This window comes from Tachyglossus aculeatus, chromosome 15, assembly GCF_015852505.1.
Source record: "Tachyglossus aculeatus isolate mTacAcu1 chromosome 15, mTacAcu1.pri, whole genome shotgun sequence".
Taxonomy (NCBI): domain Eukaryota; kingdom Metazoa; phylum Chordata; class Mammalia; order Monotremata; family Tachyglossidae; genus Tachyglossus; species Tachyglossus aculeatus.
In genome coordinates this window covers 26,504,984-26,521,330 of record NC_052080.1, presented here as the reverse complement: position 1 = coordinate 26,521,330, position 16,347 = coordinate 26,504,984, and the positions used below count along the sequence as shown (strand labels likewise).

The following is a 16,347-nucleotide window of genomic DNA, read 5'->3' as shown; positions in this document are numbered from 1 at the left end:
GGAGCGGGCTGGCGAGGGGGCAGGAACCCGGGAGGGGGTGCAGGGCACGGAGGAGGGACGGTTGGAACGACAGAGAGGATGGCAAACCACCTGGGAAAGGGGAAGGGGAGTATGTGACCAATTTTCTGATTGCCTGGTCAGGACTGTATCACACCAGATTCCGTGAACAACTGCAAAACTGCATCGTTCAAAGCAACGCTCAGGAGTGGTGCGCTCAGAATACACGATGGGTCCCGGACGGCCCAAATTATAGTCCATCACTACGGAAACAATGCCTCCAAGTCAAAATCGGTCGGGATTGCACCAAATTTCAGCGACAGGACCTTTTTTAAGGACTCTTTTTAGGGGAACGTGGAGAAGGGCTTGGGAGAGATGTCCCAGCTTGGAGGAGGGATGGTGGGGGAGCGTCCCCAAACTTTCTGTTTGCCAGAAAGTGAAACACTTACTTGGTTTCCAACAGCTGAGTGTTTTCCAGAATAAGATTTTCAACCTCTCGGCCCATTCCTTTTCCGGGGGTAGGGGGGAGAGAGAGAGAAAAAAAAGGATGGGATTACAAGACAATAAACTATACTTTTTCAGGGGGTAATGAGTCAAACACTCAGTCCTATTTCATGACTTTACTGAAATCTACCTCCAGTTTCAAATTAACACCCTCCCTTGGGAACTGAGAAACGAGGCCCGCCACTTCAAACCCGGGGGTCACTCAGAACTGCGTCGGTTACAACTGTCGGGTTTTTCTCTTCTTCTGGACCAGGCCTCACCGAGTGGAGGATTTGGACCTGTCAAAAGACCCCCCACCTTCTTGATTTATCCACGGATTGCCGCTCATCCCAATGAACAAGCACCAGGGTGAGGTGCCTGCAGCGATTCTGAAACACGGAGCACGGTGGGAATTTGGGAGAGGCTGGGGCTACCCGACACCAAGGACACCAATCGATCGTGATGGAAAAGGTCTGACGTTGCCCTCTTCAAGGGCAGAGTTAAGCGCCGAACTGCTCCGTGAAGCAGAGCTTCCGGAAACCGGGGGGACAAGATGGGAAAGGAAAGGCTGCGAAAGCCTCGAGGCAGATGGAACCTTACCAAAGGAATTACGGTCTTAGAGCCCGTGCGTTCCATGAAGAGCAAAAATGAAGGATGAGAAACATTTCAGGCAAAAAGCGGGATGAGTGAGCTGAAAAGTCTGTCACGATTACCAGCGGTGTGAAAAGGAAAGCGAACATGGAAGGCTTCCAATCAAAGGTCACTGCACAATGTAAACGGTCAGGCAAGAGAGAAATGGTGAAAGAGGAGGAGGAGCAGGAGGAGGCAGGCCAACTAAACTGAGAACATTTGCTGCTTCTGTGTCACTCAAGACAACTTCCTAGTTATAAAACTTTTCCACTAAGGCTACCCCAACCAAAAAAAGGTTTCTCTACTGCATAACCAAATTTAGCCCACTGGTGCTAAAATTCTCCCGATAGTCCAACCCATAGGGCCTTTTCCTACCAAGAAAGCATTGGCCCCAGACTTTAAAGAACTCCCTCATATTTTCCTGAACCGAGACTGGTAAGCACACCACCGGCAGAGCGGGATCTCCCGCGACGGAAATAAATTCTAGGCCGGAGAGTCTAGGCTCTCGCAGTGAAAAATGAGAAAAACCCCACCCCAAACCATTCCCAACAGCTTCTAGGAATGGTCTGGGTATTTCTGGGAGCTGAAGGTGTATCCCTCGGCTCAAAGGCTAGGGAAGGAGGGACTCCCCCCCGAAACATAGGAGAGAATGGAGTCCATTCTGGAGTCCTGAGTCCATTCTGGGAACCCCGATGGAGTAAATCTGCCTGACTGACAGGTGTCATTTCTGGCTGTTCCGGCCAGCCCCTCAGCGGGCTGCCGCTCTGGCCTAAATGTCCAGTCAGGGTGCAGCACATGCATTGCATCCCCGGGCCAAATCCCATGCGGGTCAGGTTTTCTTTGGAAGCCCAGAGACTTCCCACAGAGGGGACAGGCAGCAGACCGCCCTTCTGACGGGAGGCTGCCTCCGCCTGTGGCGTTCCGGAGCCGGTGGGTTTGGGATTGGGTCTTCGCACGGGCTCTGGTTGCTGCCCTTATCCAAATCGGCCACCGGTTCAGACTTGGGGATCTCGCTAAGTCACCCTGCAGACAGCCCCCAAACTCTTGGTCTGAACTGGCAAATGTAAAAATCGGAGTAGCAGATTGGGCTGGAGCCACAACTGCTCACTAAAAATCCCTCCACGATCCCGCCATCTTTGACTTGCCCAAACTCTGCAGGAATCTCCAAAAAAGCTCCCAAATTCAGCCTCCGAAAGTCTGTAGTGGTAGAAAGAGCGACTTAGCCTATTAGGCTTTATTTTCCAATCCAGCTACCCACAAGGAGGACCCGGGTTCTAATCCCGGCTCCACTACCTGTTTGACGCGTGACCTTGGGTGAGTCACTTCACTTCTCGGTGCCTCAGTTCCCTCATCTGCAAAATGGGGATTAACGCTGTACTCACCACGGGGGACACGGACTACGTCCAACCTGAATAGCCTGTCTCCACCCCCCCAGTGCTTAGAACAGTGCCTGGCACACAGGAAGCGCTCAACAAATACTATAAAAAAAAAAAGGGCCGGAATCTACGGTTATGGTCAGCAGTCGGTCTCCTTGCCAATTTTCACAGCGCTGGGGACAGCTGGGAGGCTGAATGGGTACGGAGGGTGTCGCTAAGCGGACAGACGCGGCGAGCGCACTGGATGAGAACAGCAGCCAGAGATGCGTAGCTGGGGGCGCGGCAGCCCGGGTGGATTCCGAAGACATACACACCAGAATATTCCCCTGGGTGAGCAGCCCAAGAGAAAAAAAATCGGAGAAGTCCAATTAGCACGCTGGAGGAAACCACCAACTAACCTTACGTTAATTTGGAATGAAAGGAAGGCCGTTAATCCAACCAGAAAGATCACGCCTAGGCCGGGGGTGGGGGGAGAAATTTACGGTAACACACACTACGAGGGAAGACACACGCATTCATGGACTACAATGAAACTACAAACCCATCGAGCAAACCCACAACATTTTCAACCTAGACTGACCTTGGGGAAAAAGACACAATGGCTTGCTGAATTTTTCACATCTGAGTGCTACCGATTTTCGTTCTTTCGGGGAAAAAAACCAATGCCCCTTGCTGACTTGTAGGGAAAAATCCCCCAACAGGGGATGTGTAACTCCATTTCACCTGGGCCCTCGCCTCCACTTTCCCCAAGATAGGCCAGGTCTAGAGAAGCAGGGTGGCCAGGCAGAAAACAGCACAGGCCTCGGAGTCAGAGGACCTTCTTCTTTTTATTTTTTAATGGTGGTATTTGTGAAGCCCTTATTATTGCGCGCTGGGGTAGAAATAAGTTAATCAGGTTGGACACGGTCCACGTCTCACATGGGGCTCGCAGCTTTAATCCCCGTTTTACAGATGAGGTAACCGAAGCCCAGAGAAGTTAAGTGACTGGCCCAAGGTCACACAGCACACAAGTGGCAGCGCTGGGGCGAGAACATCAGTCCTACTGACGCCCAGGCCCGTGCTCTATCCAATAGGCTACGCTGCTTCTCGCTGCTCTAAGCGCTGTGGGGGGGGATCATCATCATCATCATCAATCGTATTTATTGAGTGCTTACTATGTGCAGAGCACTGTACTAAGCGCTTGGGAAGTACAAATTGGCAACATATAGAGACAGTCCCCAGGTTGGACACAGTCCGTGTCCCACATGGGGCTCCCAGTCTTAATCCCCATTTTAAGGATGAGGGAACTGAGGCTCAGAGAAGTGAAGTGACTTGCCGGAGGTCACAGAGCAGACGCGTGGCGCGGCTGGGATTAGAACTCATGTCCTTCCGGCTACCGAGCCCAGGCTCTATCCACTGAAGCCACATGGCTGCTCTGGGGTCGAATCCCGGCTCCACCGCTTGTCTGCTGAGTTACTTTGATGACGACGATGGCATTTATTAACACGTCACTTCACTTCTCGGTGCCGCAGTTCCCTCAGCTGCAAAATGGGGAATCGGTACCTGTTCTCCCTCCTGTTCCTACTGTGAGTCCCATGTGGGAACCTGACTATTTTGTATCTAACCCGGCGCGCAGTGCTTGCCACACAGTAAGAACTGAACTGATACCACAAGTATTATCATTATAGAGCCGGAGCGGCGCGGCACGCCAAGATGGGCCCCGAGGATGAGCCTCCAACCCCCCAGCCCGGCGTCCCAAACTGATGGGGTCGTTCTCCCACGCCACGGCCCCTACGGTCTCCCACCTGGAGACCACCATTTCCACCTAGGGCCCGGGTTCGGGCAACGGGAAGGTTCTCTAAATCCTCCAGCCCCGATGACTGAACCCCTACCGCCGCGCCCTTCCAGAAACAGATTCCTCGCTTCTCTCCCCGTGAGTGCCGGCCGAACACCGAATGGCTCACAGGGAAACGGCTCCCTGGGACAGCTACGCTCGAGAGACGTTTGTCCCGGTGAACGAGGCAGTCGGTTTTCACAGGTGCAGGGGATTTCCCGCACTGTACCCCACGGGCAAAACCGGATATGTCAAGCGCTTAGTACAGTGCCCTGCACACAGTAAGCGCTCAATAAATGATGATATGTCACCTTCTATCTTGTAGGGCCCCGGCAGTTTCCTCCCTCAAGACCCGTAAGTGTTCGAATATCTGCTTCCGCCCGGTTCTGCTGGAATGAGGCTGGAACGCCGCCGGCGAATCAACCGGCCAATGGTATTTACTGAGCGCTTACTGTGTGCAGAGCACTGTACTACGTGCTTGGGAAAGGACAATATCCCCTGCCCACAACGAGCTTGCAGTCTAGGGGACTGTAGAGGACTAGAGTCTATAGGGTCCGACCCATATTCTCTCCCCTCTGTCCACCCCCGCCCCAGTGTCGCTGCTGCCCAATCGGGGAATGCCCGCCAACACTGCGTCGCCGTGTAGCGCAAATACCTCGACACGCCTCTCCCTCCACGCGGGCTTCGGTGAGCACACGGTCCCCGTGTTATAGGAGGGCCGGGGGTCTGGGACGGCGCTTAGAGCGACCGGGGAGGCTTACGCTGACCGTCCCCACGGGATGGAGGGGTGGAGGCATGGATGGAGGATGGATGGATGGAGCCCCAAATCCGGGTTTTCAACCTGCCCCGAGGAATGTTTCAGGGGTGGCAAAGACCAATCCATCCTCAATGTCCTCTGTCCTTGGGGTGGGGTGGGAGAGGAGCGGTTATAGCTGCAGCCGCCAGGCACGGCAGGGCAAGGGATCATTGGGAACAGGGCACTCTGAGAGAGACGGAGCTCTTTCTCGGGTCCGGGCCAAACCGTGGTGGCCCCCGGAGACGCCATTGCCGTTGGCCGTCACCTCCGTCCGTGACCCCGCTGTTTCAAAAAACTGAACCGGCTCGGGGAACGGGAGGGAGAGCAGTGATGGTCAACACGCGAAAGGGATGGCGTCTGTAAAAGAAGACAAGCCACTGTACCCAGCAGGTCGGCTCCTTCGTCCACGTCGCCGATCAGGCCCGAGCCCGCCGAAGACAGCTCTTCAAAGAGGGATTCTGTGTTTCGGTCGAAGGCTTTGTTCTCTATTCCTTTGGTGGGTGTGCTAGGAACGGACGAGGAAGGAAAGGAGATTCTCTTACAAACGTGAAAAATGACTACCTGGACCACGAGATCGGGCGGGGGAGTGGGTATAAATAATAATAATAATAATAATAATGGCATTTATTAAGCGCTTACTATGTGCAAAGCACTGTTCTAAACTCTGGGGAGGTTACAAGGTGATCAGGTTGTCCCACGGGGGGCTCACAGTCTTAACCCCCATTTTACAGATGAGGTAACTGAGGCACAGGGGAAGTGAAGTGACTGGCCCAAAGTCACACAGCTGACAAGTGGCAGAGCCGGGATTTGAACCCCTGAACTCTGACTCCAAAGCCCAGGCTCTTTCCACTGAGCCACGCTGCTTCTCAGCAGGGTGTTTGCTCAGGGTATGTGTCTGTGGGTGCGTGCGCCGGGGTCACCTCGCTTCTCTGTGCCTCAGTTTCCTCAACTGCACAATGGGGATTCAACAGCTATTCTTCCTCCTGTTTGGAGAGAGAGGGACTGGATCTAGCCTAATTAACCTACGTCTACCGCAGTACTTAGAACAGGGCCTGACACAGATTAAGCGCTAAACAAATACCGTAAGAAATTACAATTTTGGTAGAAAATGCAACTCTAGGATTTTGCTTCCAGGACCCGTCTTCCCCTTGGGCACAATCACCCCCACTGCTCTGCCTTGCTTGTCGAGGGGAAACAGAGGCAATTCTGCTGGTAGGCACTTATTTCTCTCCTTTCTACTCTGTCCTGTGCCCTTGGCAGCTGGACTTTCAGTCTGATTGTGAGTCACATAGTGTTTGTCCTGCCTCGGTAATTAGATTATAAGCTTCTCAAAGGCAGGAACCAGTCTTTGTTCTTTTTTTTTTATGGTATTTGCTAAGTGCTTACCCCTGCCCTGTACTAAGCGCTGGGGTACATACCTGCTAATCAAGTTGGACGGAGTCCGCGTCCCTTGTGGGGCTCCCAGTCTTAACCCCCATTTTGCAGATGAGGTAACCGAGGCACAGAGAAATGAAGTAATTTGCCCCAGACAGCAGACAAGTGGCGGAGCCGGGATTAGAACCCAGGCTTTTCTAACCCCAAGGCCCGTGCTCTATCCATTAGGCCACGCTGCTTCTCAATTCTCCCTCTGTAATTCCCAAGGTATCTAGTACCTTGCTCTCAATAATAAGAATAATAATGCTGGCATTTGTTAAGCGCTTAATGTGTGCAAATCACTGTTCTAAGCAACGGGGAGGGTACGAGGGGATCAGGTTGTCCCACGTGGGGCTCACAGTCTTAATCCCCATTTTGCAGATGAGGTAACCGAGGCACAGAGAAGTGAACTGACTTGCCCAAAGTCACACAGCTGACAAGCAGTGGAGCCGGCATTTGAACCCATGACCTCAATGAAAGGAACCGGGGACAACCCCAGTTGGTGGTTACAACAAGGAGTGGTGATCGCAAATGGTTCTGTCCAGATTGGCCAACCCTGACAACAAATGGGTGACAATTTTCTCTCAGAGAGGAAGAACGCATCCCTCCCTGCTCGGGATCTGTACTCCTCTCATTCCCTCTCCCCAGTCTTTCCCACAGTCCTTGGCAGAGGGAAATCTCCATCCCAATCCGGCGGACGATGAGGGCCGGCAGGGATTCCCAGGAGTACCGCCAGAAGTACCTGGAGCCTTTATAGCCACTGAGGTCTTTATCCATATCCAGCTCGGGGGTGGACTCGATGATTGCTTGAACTTCGGACTTCTCATCTTCGCTGGCGCCTTGGGGGAGAACAAACCGCGAATGCCGTTACCTCTGTCAAGGGCCTGAAACGGGTCTAGACCCGATGGCCTGCCACTCCGGGCATGGAAATGTCGCTGCTTGCAGGTTTGCCGCGTGGGCTGCCCTGCTCCAGCTCTCGGCAAACGGCGAGAACGAAAGGGGTTCTACTTCACAGAGGGGGCCGGGAGAGGTGTCGGTGCTACACCGGACTCCTTTCTCGAGGTTGGGGACACTGTCTGGGTGGAGGCCCCCCCCAACAGGTATATATGTTTGTACATATTTATTACTCTATTTATTTATTTTGCTTGTACATATCTATTTATTTTATTTTGTTAGTATGTTTGGTTTTGTTCTCTGTCTCCCCCTTTTAGACTGTGAGCCCACTGTTGGGTAGGGACTGTCTCTAGATGTTGCCAATTTGTACTTCCCAAGCGCTTAGTACAGTGCTCCGCACATAGTAAGCGCTCAATAAATACGATTGATGATGATGATGATGATCCTGGGCAGAGAGGGACCAAAAGCCCGGGGAAGCGGCAGTGCCGCGGGGCCTCTTGGTTTTGCAGCCCCTTCCCTTGCGACCTGAATCTCGGCTGCCGTGGGTCCCGGGGGGGATGAGGGCAAAGGCCCCGCGGCAGAAACAACGCACAGACGACAAGCGTCCGAGGGGCACCGTGGAGGTGGTGACCTCCAGGCTTCTCTGCCTCTCCCGTGGCCCAGAGACCAAACTCCGGCCCTCTCCCGGTGGTGGCCTCCGGCCTTGGGAGCCAAAGAGCCCCAAGGCGCTTGAACCCCAGGAAGGGGCAGAGCGAAGCCCCGGAAAGCTCGAGTCGGGTCCTTGATCCCAACACTTCCCCACTGACCACAACTTCCTGGGGGAACCGAGGTTTTCGAGTTGCTAGCTTTCTGTCTGCCGTACGTCAGTCCTTGTGGCCTTAATCGGTGTGCCCCTAACCAGGGCGGCTACCAGGGCCCCCTGCCAAGTTTAATTTTCCCTTTGACGTTCCTGGGGATTCCCCCAGGCCTCCCGGGCTCCTCGGCAGCCCAGGACTACTTACCGGTGGCCACGGTCCTTGTTTCCTGGGCTGCCTGCACGTCGACGTGCTTGCTGGCCTCGGGCTGGCCCGGCGGATCTGGGGTCTTGGCAAAGCTTTCATTTTCCTCCCTCAGGGGGGTGTCGACGGGGAGCGGGGCCCCGTCGGAAGGAGCGGTGGACGCCGGAGTGGTAGACTTTGAACCTCCCTGGCTGGCATCGGAGAGTTCATCCTAAAAAAGGGGGGTACGCGTGGGAAAAGTAAGTCCCCAGCCCGGGAGGGGAGCCCTGCTACCCCAAGTAGGCCAAAGCAGTGTGGTTCAGCAGATTGATCATCATCATCATCAATCGTATTTATTGAGCGCTTACTGTGTGCAGAGCACTGTACTAAGCGCTTGGGAAGTACAACTTGGCAACATAGACAGACAGTCCCTACCCAACAGTGGGCTCACAGTCTAAAAGGGGGAGACAGAGAAGAAAACCAAACATACTAACAAAATAAAATAAATAGAATAGATATGTACAAGTAAAATAAGTAAATAAATAGAGTAACAAATATGTACAAACACATATACATATATACAGGTGCTGTGGGGAAGGGAAGGAGGTAAGATGGGGGGGGATGGGGAAGGGGAGCCTGAAGGACCCGGCTTCTAATCCCGGTTCCACCACTTCTCTGCTGTGTGACCTTGGGCAAAGTCACTTAGCTTCTCTGTGTCTCAGTTACCTCACCTGTAAAATGGGGATGAAGACTGGAAGCTCCACTTGGGACAGGGACTCCGTCCACCCTGACTAGCTTATAGCTACCCCTGCTCTTAGTACAGTCCCTGGCACATAGTAAGTGATTAACAAGAACCATAAAAAAAAAAGCAGCCCTGAGGATTTGGGAGAGACAGTGACCCAGAGGCCTGGAAGGGGGAGAGCGGGAGGGTTAGACAGTGAGGGGAGAGAGGAGGACGCCCGGAGAAAAACAGTAAGGGCCGCGGTTATGGCCCTCAGGTTTCTAGTCGAGCTGTGAAACCCCAATCAAATCAGAGAGATGATTGAACATTTCCTTTCTAAAACAAGTTTAACCACAGTAAAGGAATGTACGGCACTGAGAAGAAACCCACTAATTCTCAAATGAGAAAAAGGGTCCCAGTGTGGATTCAAGTGCTGGGAGAATTTTCACCCTGCAGTTTGGTATTACTGCCAATGGTAAGTCTGGTAACCCGTGCTACCGTTTCTCCAGAATGGGCTCCCAGCTCTACCGCTTGCCTGCTCTGTGACCTTAGGCAAGTCACTTCCCTTCTCTGTTCCTCAGTTCCCTCAAAATGGTGATTATGACTGCGATTCCCATGGGGGACCTGGGCTGGGTCCAACCTGATTAATTGGTATCCACCCCAGCACTTAGTAAAGTGCCTGGCATATAGTAAGTGCTTAACAAATACCAAAAAAAAACCAAAACTGGGCTGCAAATTTGAAATATTTTTCAGTTAGATGACAGTAATCATTATTATTGCCAGTAGAAGTAATAAGGAGAAGAATCATAATTAAAGACACAAAAACTAACCTGGGCCAAAGGAAGGCAAAAATGAACCCCAATTCTGAGCCCAAGACTTTTCTTTTTCTTTTGGGGAAATCGGAGCTCTGAATGCAGTTTTAAAACTGAACATCTGCCACAAGATATTAACTCAGACCTACCGATATTTTCTCTACCATGGGCTAATGCCTTGGAAGGCATTTCAGGATTACTTTTGGGAATAAATATCTACTGAGAATTAGAACACTGGAGTCTTGGTGGGAGAGTATTCCAGGACTTAACGTTGTAAAAGTAATTAGGACTTCTCTTTTTGGCAAAATTCGCCATTTCCTTTTAATATGCGATAGGCTGGAAAATGGCAAGCGGTCTGCTTTAAATGAGGGAGCAGAGGGAAGAAAATTGGAAAGGTGTGGGGACAAAGCGATTTACACATAGAAGTGTACAGAACAGTGCTTTGCACATAGTAAGCGCTTAACAAATGCCATCATTATTATTAAGTGTAGGTGCCCACGGGATGGTCTCTTAGGACCACAGTGCTGGGAAGCTCACCGCTGAAAGCAATTCTAATGACAATGGGACACCGAGTGACTATTTATCTGAAACCATAGGAAATTATTTGGGGCATGAAAGTAGATGATATAAGACAGTACGGTGAGTCTAGAGGTCATTCCAACTCAGAGGTATTTGGGTAGTTTTAAGGAATGCCAGAGCAATTATCTGATACCCATTTTACAGGTGAGGAAACTGTGGCGCAGAGAGATGAAGCAACTTGCCCAAGATCACACAGCAGACCAATGGTGAAGCCGGGATTACAACCCCTGTCCTTTGACTCCATGCTGCTTCTTGAATCTACCCCAGTGCTCTGGCACGTAGGAAATGCTTCAAGAAATCTCAGAGTGAAAACTCACAGTGGGCCGCGCAGCATTTACCCCACATCACCCGTGGGGAAAATGAGAGAAACGGTGGGTGAAAAGGGCACTGTATTCTCAGTGAGAAAACACGGTCGGTTTTCCAACAAAGACACCCACGTGGGCGATCTGATTCGTTCCCAGTCAGGCACTTGCTATTCCCCACAATGGCCCTTTTGGAAAACGGAGCGATTTCCTCTTGGGAAAAGACTCAATTCAAAGGAAAAAAAAGGCAGCACAATGGCAGACCCATTGGTCTGTGCCCGTTTGTAACCGGGAAAGGGCAGAGCCGACCTTCAGGGTGCTGGAGGTCCCTTCACCCACGGCTCGGGGGAACTCGACCCGCTGGAGAACCGAGAGAGACCAGTTTCTGGCCGTTCAAGACCAAACTTTAAAAAGCAACAGAAAAACGCCGTTGTGGGCAGGGAATGTGTCTACCAGCTCTGTTGTACTGTACTCTCCCAGGTGCCCAGTACAGTGCTGTGCATAAAGTAAGTGCTCCATAAACACCACTGCTTGAATGGAAATGAGCACCATCCGAAGACCATCACCACGACGGCGTATTTACACAGCAACATTCACAGAATTCCCGGGGCACTGGACAAAGCATCCAATTAAGCCAACAGCCACTAAAAACAACAGCAAACACACGAGGTGTCAGAAGGCACCAGGAGCTCGGAAATCCTTCAGACGTTTACCAAAAAGCCTAAGTCACATATTCCAGGCGAGGGTGAGGAGCAACGCCTATTCCGCCGGCTGCCTCGGAATGTCAAGGGAGGGGAAAACGTTTCAAATACTGCATTGCCGCCTTGCAGGGAACCCACCCAAGTGAGACCCTTCGAAGAGCTGAGATTTCCACCAGCGAAAGCGTCTTGGGGAGGAATATTTTTCGGGTTGAAGCTGCCAAGCTGTGCCTCTTTTGCGGCAGCGGACCTCAGGGTCAGTCTGGGCTAGTTCATTGCCATCTCCTCAGAAAACACAGCGCCCTTCTAGCCCGGAAGGTCCCCGGGAGCCAGGAACGTGTCAACCGAGCTGTAGGGTCCTCTCCCAAGAGCTTTGTAGAGTGCTCCGCACACGGTAAGCGCTCACTAAATACCACTGATCGATTCGGCTCTCCTCCCTGCCTGCCCCCAAGCACTTTGGAGAGCCTATGTTCCCAGGAGTCTCACCCTGACATCCACCTAGGGAATGTAGATGTCTGAATCCAGCAAGTCTAGTGAGCTCGACGTGGGCAGGGAATGTGTCTGTTTATTGTAGTATTGCACTCTCCCGAGAGCTCAGGCACAGTGGGCGCTCAATAAATACGACTGAATGAAGTCCCGATGCCTCAGAAAAGTTGGTTGCCGAAGTGTTTAGCTCCAGGCCGGCTGCCACCAAAGCCTTCCCGGCAGGCGCAGGTCACCCATCATCAGCGCCCGGGGAAACGGAGGTAAAGACCCCAGTGGCGGTTCGCTCCTAGGACCGTCTGAGTGATGATAATAATAACAATAATGATGGCATTTATTAAGCGCTTACTATGTGCAAAGCACTGTTCTAAGCGCTGGGGAGGTTACAAGGTGATCCCACGGGGGGCTCACAGTCTTAATCCCCATTTGACAGATGAGGTAACTGAGGCACGGAGAAGATAAGTGACTTGCCCTCAGTCACACAGCTGACAGGTGGCGGAGCCCGGATTTGAACCCATGACCTCTGACTCCAAAGCCCGTGCTCTTTCCACTGAGCCACGCTGCTTCTCTTCTGTGTCACCCTCATACCTGCACCCTCTATTCACCCCACACTCAGCCCCGCAGCGCTTATGTGCCTAGCTATAATTGATTTATTTATATTGCTGTCTGGCTCCCCTTCTAAACTGCAAGCTCCTGTGGGCAGGGAATGTGTCTTTCAACTCTGTTTTACTGTACTCTCCCAAGCGTTTAGCACTCAAGAAATACGACTGCCAGTGGCTTCAGAATCTCAAACGGGACCCTGAAATTCCCTGCTGAGGGAAGAGAACCTCAGACGTGGCATTTCTTTTATTTCTTGGCCCGCGCCACGTTTCTTGGCCAGACGCCTTGGCGGGCAGGAACGGTGAGGGCCTGGAGCTCCCATCACGAGGGAGGCGGATCTAGAGCATCTCCCGACTGGAAGAGAGCGTACAAGAGGTGAGGAGGGGTGAAGGAGAGAAGAAATCGGGGCGGGGAGGATAAGTCCCGCAAGAAGGGGAGATGAAGAGGGCACCATCCCATCGCCAGTCTATGAGTCTCTTGCTACAGCTGCCCAAAGTTGGCCAAAATAATAATAATAATAATAATAATAATATAATAATAATGATGGCATTTATTAAGCGCTTACTATGTGCCAGGCACTGTTCTAAGCACTGGGGGGATACAAGGTAACCAGGTTGTCCCACATGGGGCTCACAGTCTTAATCCCCATTTTCCAGATGAGGGAACTGAGGCACAGAGAAGTGAAGTGACGTGCCCAGAGTCACACAGCTGGCAGAGCCACGATTAGAACCCAGGACCTCTGACTCCCAAGCCCGTGCTCTGTCGTCCGAGCCCCGCTCTACACCCCGCAAGCGCTCAATCAATACGACTGAATGAATTACACGTCTTGAGGGGCAAAGGCTTTATAACTTACAGGGTGGTGGTTTACTTTTTCACCGCTCTGTTTTAGAATACCCTTTCGGAGTCCGCTATACACAAAACAGACGCACGGAAGGTGCCGCATTGTATCAATGCTTGCCGCCCGGTGCCATTTTTAATAAGTCAGATAGCTTATGAATAAATAAAATGAGATTTTATAAACATAACATAAATGGACGACAAAAAGGTTTCTGAAGATCATTTACCACCTTAGGATCGAAGTTCAGTTGCAAAGAAAAGGCTCAAACGCATGTGCTGGCAGGGAACCTTTCCGATTTTTCCTATGATAAACGTTTGTGTGGGTTTTTTTTTTGTAACTTTGCTGCCAACTAGCACTGACCAAGTTGGCTCCGGGGGTGGCCGAAGCACGCGGACGACTCCGGCACGCCCGACAAACTCACCTTCAGGCTGGTGTGAGAGCGGGGCTGGCTGAGCTCATGGAATTTCCAATGTTCCGATCCGGGGGTCTCTGCTCCCTTCTGGGGGTCCGGGGTCAGCAGCGCATCTCCTGCGGGCAACGGGAAGAGCCCCAGAGAGATCGGACGCTCCTTCCTGTGGGGAGAAGGGAAAAAAAAGGAAGCTTTCAACTTCGATCCTGCAGGGAACACCCATGGCATTTACAGGCTGCGCAGAAAATGGTGCCAACAATGGGTCTCTGTTTCTCCCATAAAGGTTGCATTTGAGTTTGTTTAGTCATAAACAAAATTCAGCACTCCCCGCTTCTAAGGCTCTTCTTTTTGTGGCCACCCAGATAGGGCGAATGAATTTCCACGGCAAAGTTTCCTTTGGCTTAAAAACCTCCCTCACCTCCTAGACCTCTGAAGCACTTCGACAGGCTGGAATTGAGTGTTTCTGGCCTCCGGGCCCGATGCAATTTAGCCCAGATAAGGGCAGATCTATTTAGCACAGTAAGTAATTCTAAGTAACCCTGTTTGGCTCCTTCTTTAGACACTGTTCGCTTGGTAATGAACTACCGTTCGGTTTTCCGCTGAGAGGCTTACCAAGCAGTAGCGCTTCAAAATATATCTTACTGATACAGCACTTACATTAGAGCTTTGCTTTTAGGGGGACTCTTGAATGGAGTTGCAGCGGCCCTGTTATCAAACCCACCAAAAGTGCTGGATTACAAAAAAGCACCATCATCACACTACCAGGATCCAATCACTGCTTCACAGATACCTCACCACAGATTTGAAGAAAATAGGGGGGCAGTTATCTTAAAACATTTGTAATTCGAAAAAATATGCAATGGGGTGATGGCCAAGTCCCCATCCTAAAGGTGAGCTGGAAAAGGGAGATTCCACAAGGGGTCAAAGGGATTTCTAAAGAGCCCGGCCAAGAAAACGCTGGAGGTAACCAAAAAACAACAGAAAGATTTCCACTTTTAAGGCTCGCTCATGGAAAGGAACTAAGATGGTCAGGGAGAGAATGGAGGAATAATAATAATAATAATGGCATTTATTAAGCACTTACTATGTGCAAAGCACTGTTCTAAGCACTGGGAAGGTTACAAGGTGATTAGGTTGTCCCACAGGGGGCTCACAGTCTTAATCCCCATTTTACAGATGAGGGAACTGAGGCACAGAGAGGTTAAGTGACTTGCCCAAAGTCACACAACTGACAACTGGTGGAGCGAGGATTTGAACCCATGACCTCTAACTCCAAAGCCTGTGTTCCTTCCACTGAGCCAAGCTGCTTCTCTAATCAAGGAATCAAGGGTGAATGACAGTGGTGTGCCAGAGAAGCAGCGTGGCTCAGTGGAAAGAGCATGGACTTTGGAGTCAGAGGGCATGGGTTCAAATCCCGGCTCCGCCACTTGTCAGCTGTGTGACTTTGGGCAGCAAGTCACTTAATTTCTCTGGGCCTCAGTTCCCTCATCTGTAAAATGGGGATTAAGACTGCAAGCCCCCCGTGGGACAACCTCACCACCTTGTAACCTCCCCAGCGCTTAGAACAGCGCTCTGCACATAGTAAGCGCTTAATAAATGCGATCATTATTATTATTATTCAGGGAGGCGTTTCCAATCCACACTGTTTTAGGGGCGAGCAGGGGAGCTGCGGCCCCTGACCAAAAATACTATCTGTATCAATAAAGGGGCCGCCGCACGAGGAAGAAAAGTGCATCCTACAGGATGGTGGGGGGTGACTGGTCCCTGGGGAAGACAAAAACCCCGACGAATTTGAGGACTACAATCTGTTCCATCAAGGAAACAACCTGCACCTACATCGGGGCTCCCTTTTAATTCAAAATGGGCGCTGCCTCGTCCCAAACTAAGAGCGAGCGGGCATCGAGTGGTCCGGGACCCCCGGGAACCCAGGCGAGGCCTCGCCCAGGTGGCCCATGGAAGGCAGCAGATGCCGGGCACGACATCTGTATACATATATATGCATATGTATATATATATATATATATATATACACATATATATACATATGTATATATACATATATATACATATGTATATATATACATATATATGTATATGTACACATATATACATATATACGTATATATGTTTGTACACATTTATTACTCTATTTATTTATTTATTTATTTTGCTTGTGCATATCTATTCTATTTATTTTCTTTTGTTAGTATGTTTGGTTTTGTTCTCTGTCTCCCCCTTTTAGACTGTGAGCCCACTGTTGGGTAGGGACTGTCTCTATATGCTGCCAATTTGTACTTCCCAAGTGCTTAGTACAGTGCTCTGCACATAGTAAGCGCTCAACAAATACGATTGATGATGATGATGATGACCCAGTCTTCGACTGCCCCGCGACGGAGGAGGGCCGTGGGCGGGGAGAGCAAGGCTGCAGAGCTCCCGGCCGGCCCGGGCCCAAGGGCCACCTCCATTCTGAGCACCAAATCGGCACCTTTTACCCTCTGAAACCTGTCTTGTCTTTCTTTTCTTTGC

General features: G+C 51.2%; 1 protein-coding gene across 8 annotated transcripts in view; it reads right to left on the bottom strand.

Annotated features, from left to right (window-relative positions):
- The window catches only part of SPAG9 (sperm associated antigen 9), a 74,535-nt gene that overhangs the window by 22,423 nt on the left and 35,765 nt on the right, over positions 1–16,347 (bottom strand). For 4 of the 8 annotated variants that reach the window (XM_038757353.1, XM_038757355.1, XM_038757357.1 and 1 more), the window contains 6 exons: positions 13,834–13,984; positions 8,404–8,611; positions 7,251–7,347; positions 5,479–5,600; positions 2,801–2,812; positions 447–504 (listed from right to left, as the gene is read on the bottom strand). In XM_038757353.1, coding sequence (XP_038613281.1) covers positions 447–504; positions 2,801–2,812; positions 5,479–5,600; positions 7,251–7,347; positions 8,404–8,611; positions 13,834–13,984 — 648 coding nt within the window. The remainder of the gene's footprint in view (positions 1–446; positions 505–2,800; positions 2,813–5,478; positions 5,601–7,250; positions 7,348–8,403; positions 8,612–13,833; positions 13,985–16,347) is intronic. The other 4 variants (XM_038757354.1, XM_038757356.1, XM_038757358.1 and 1 more) reach the window with 1 other exon arrangement.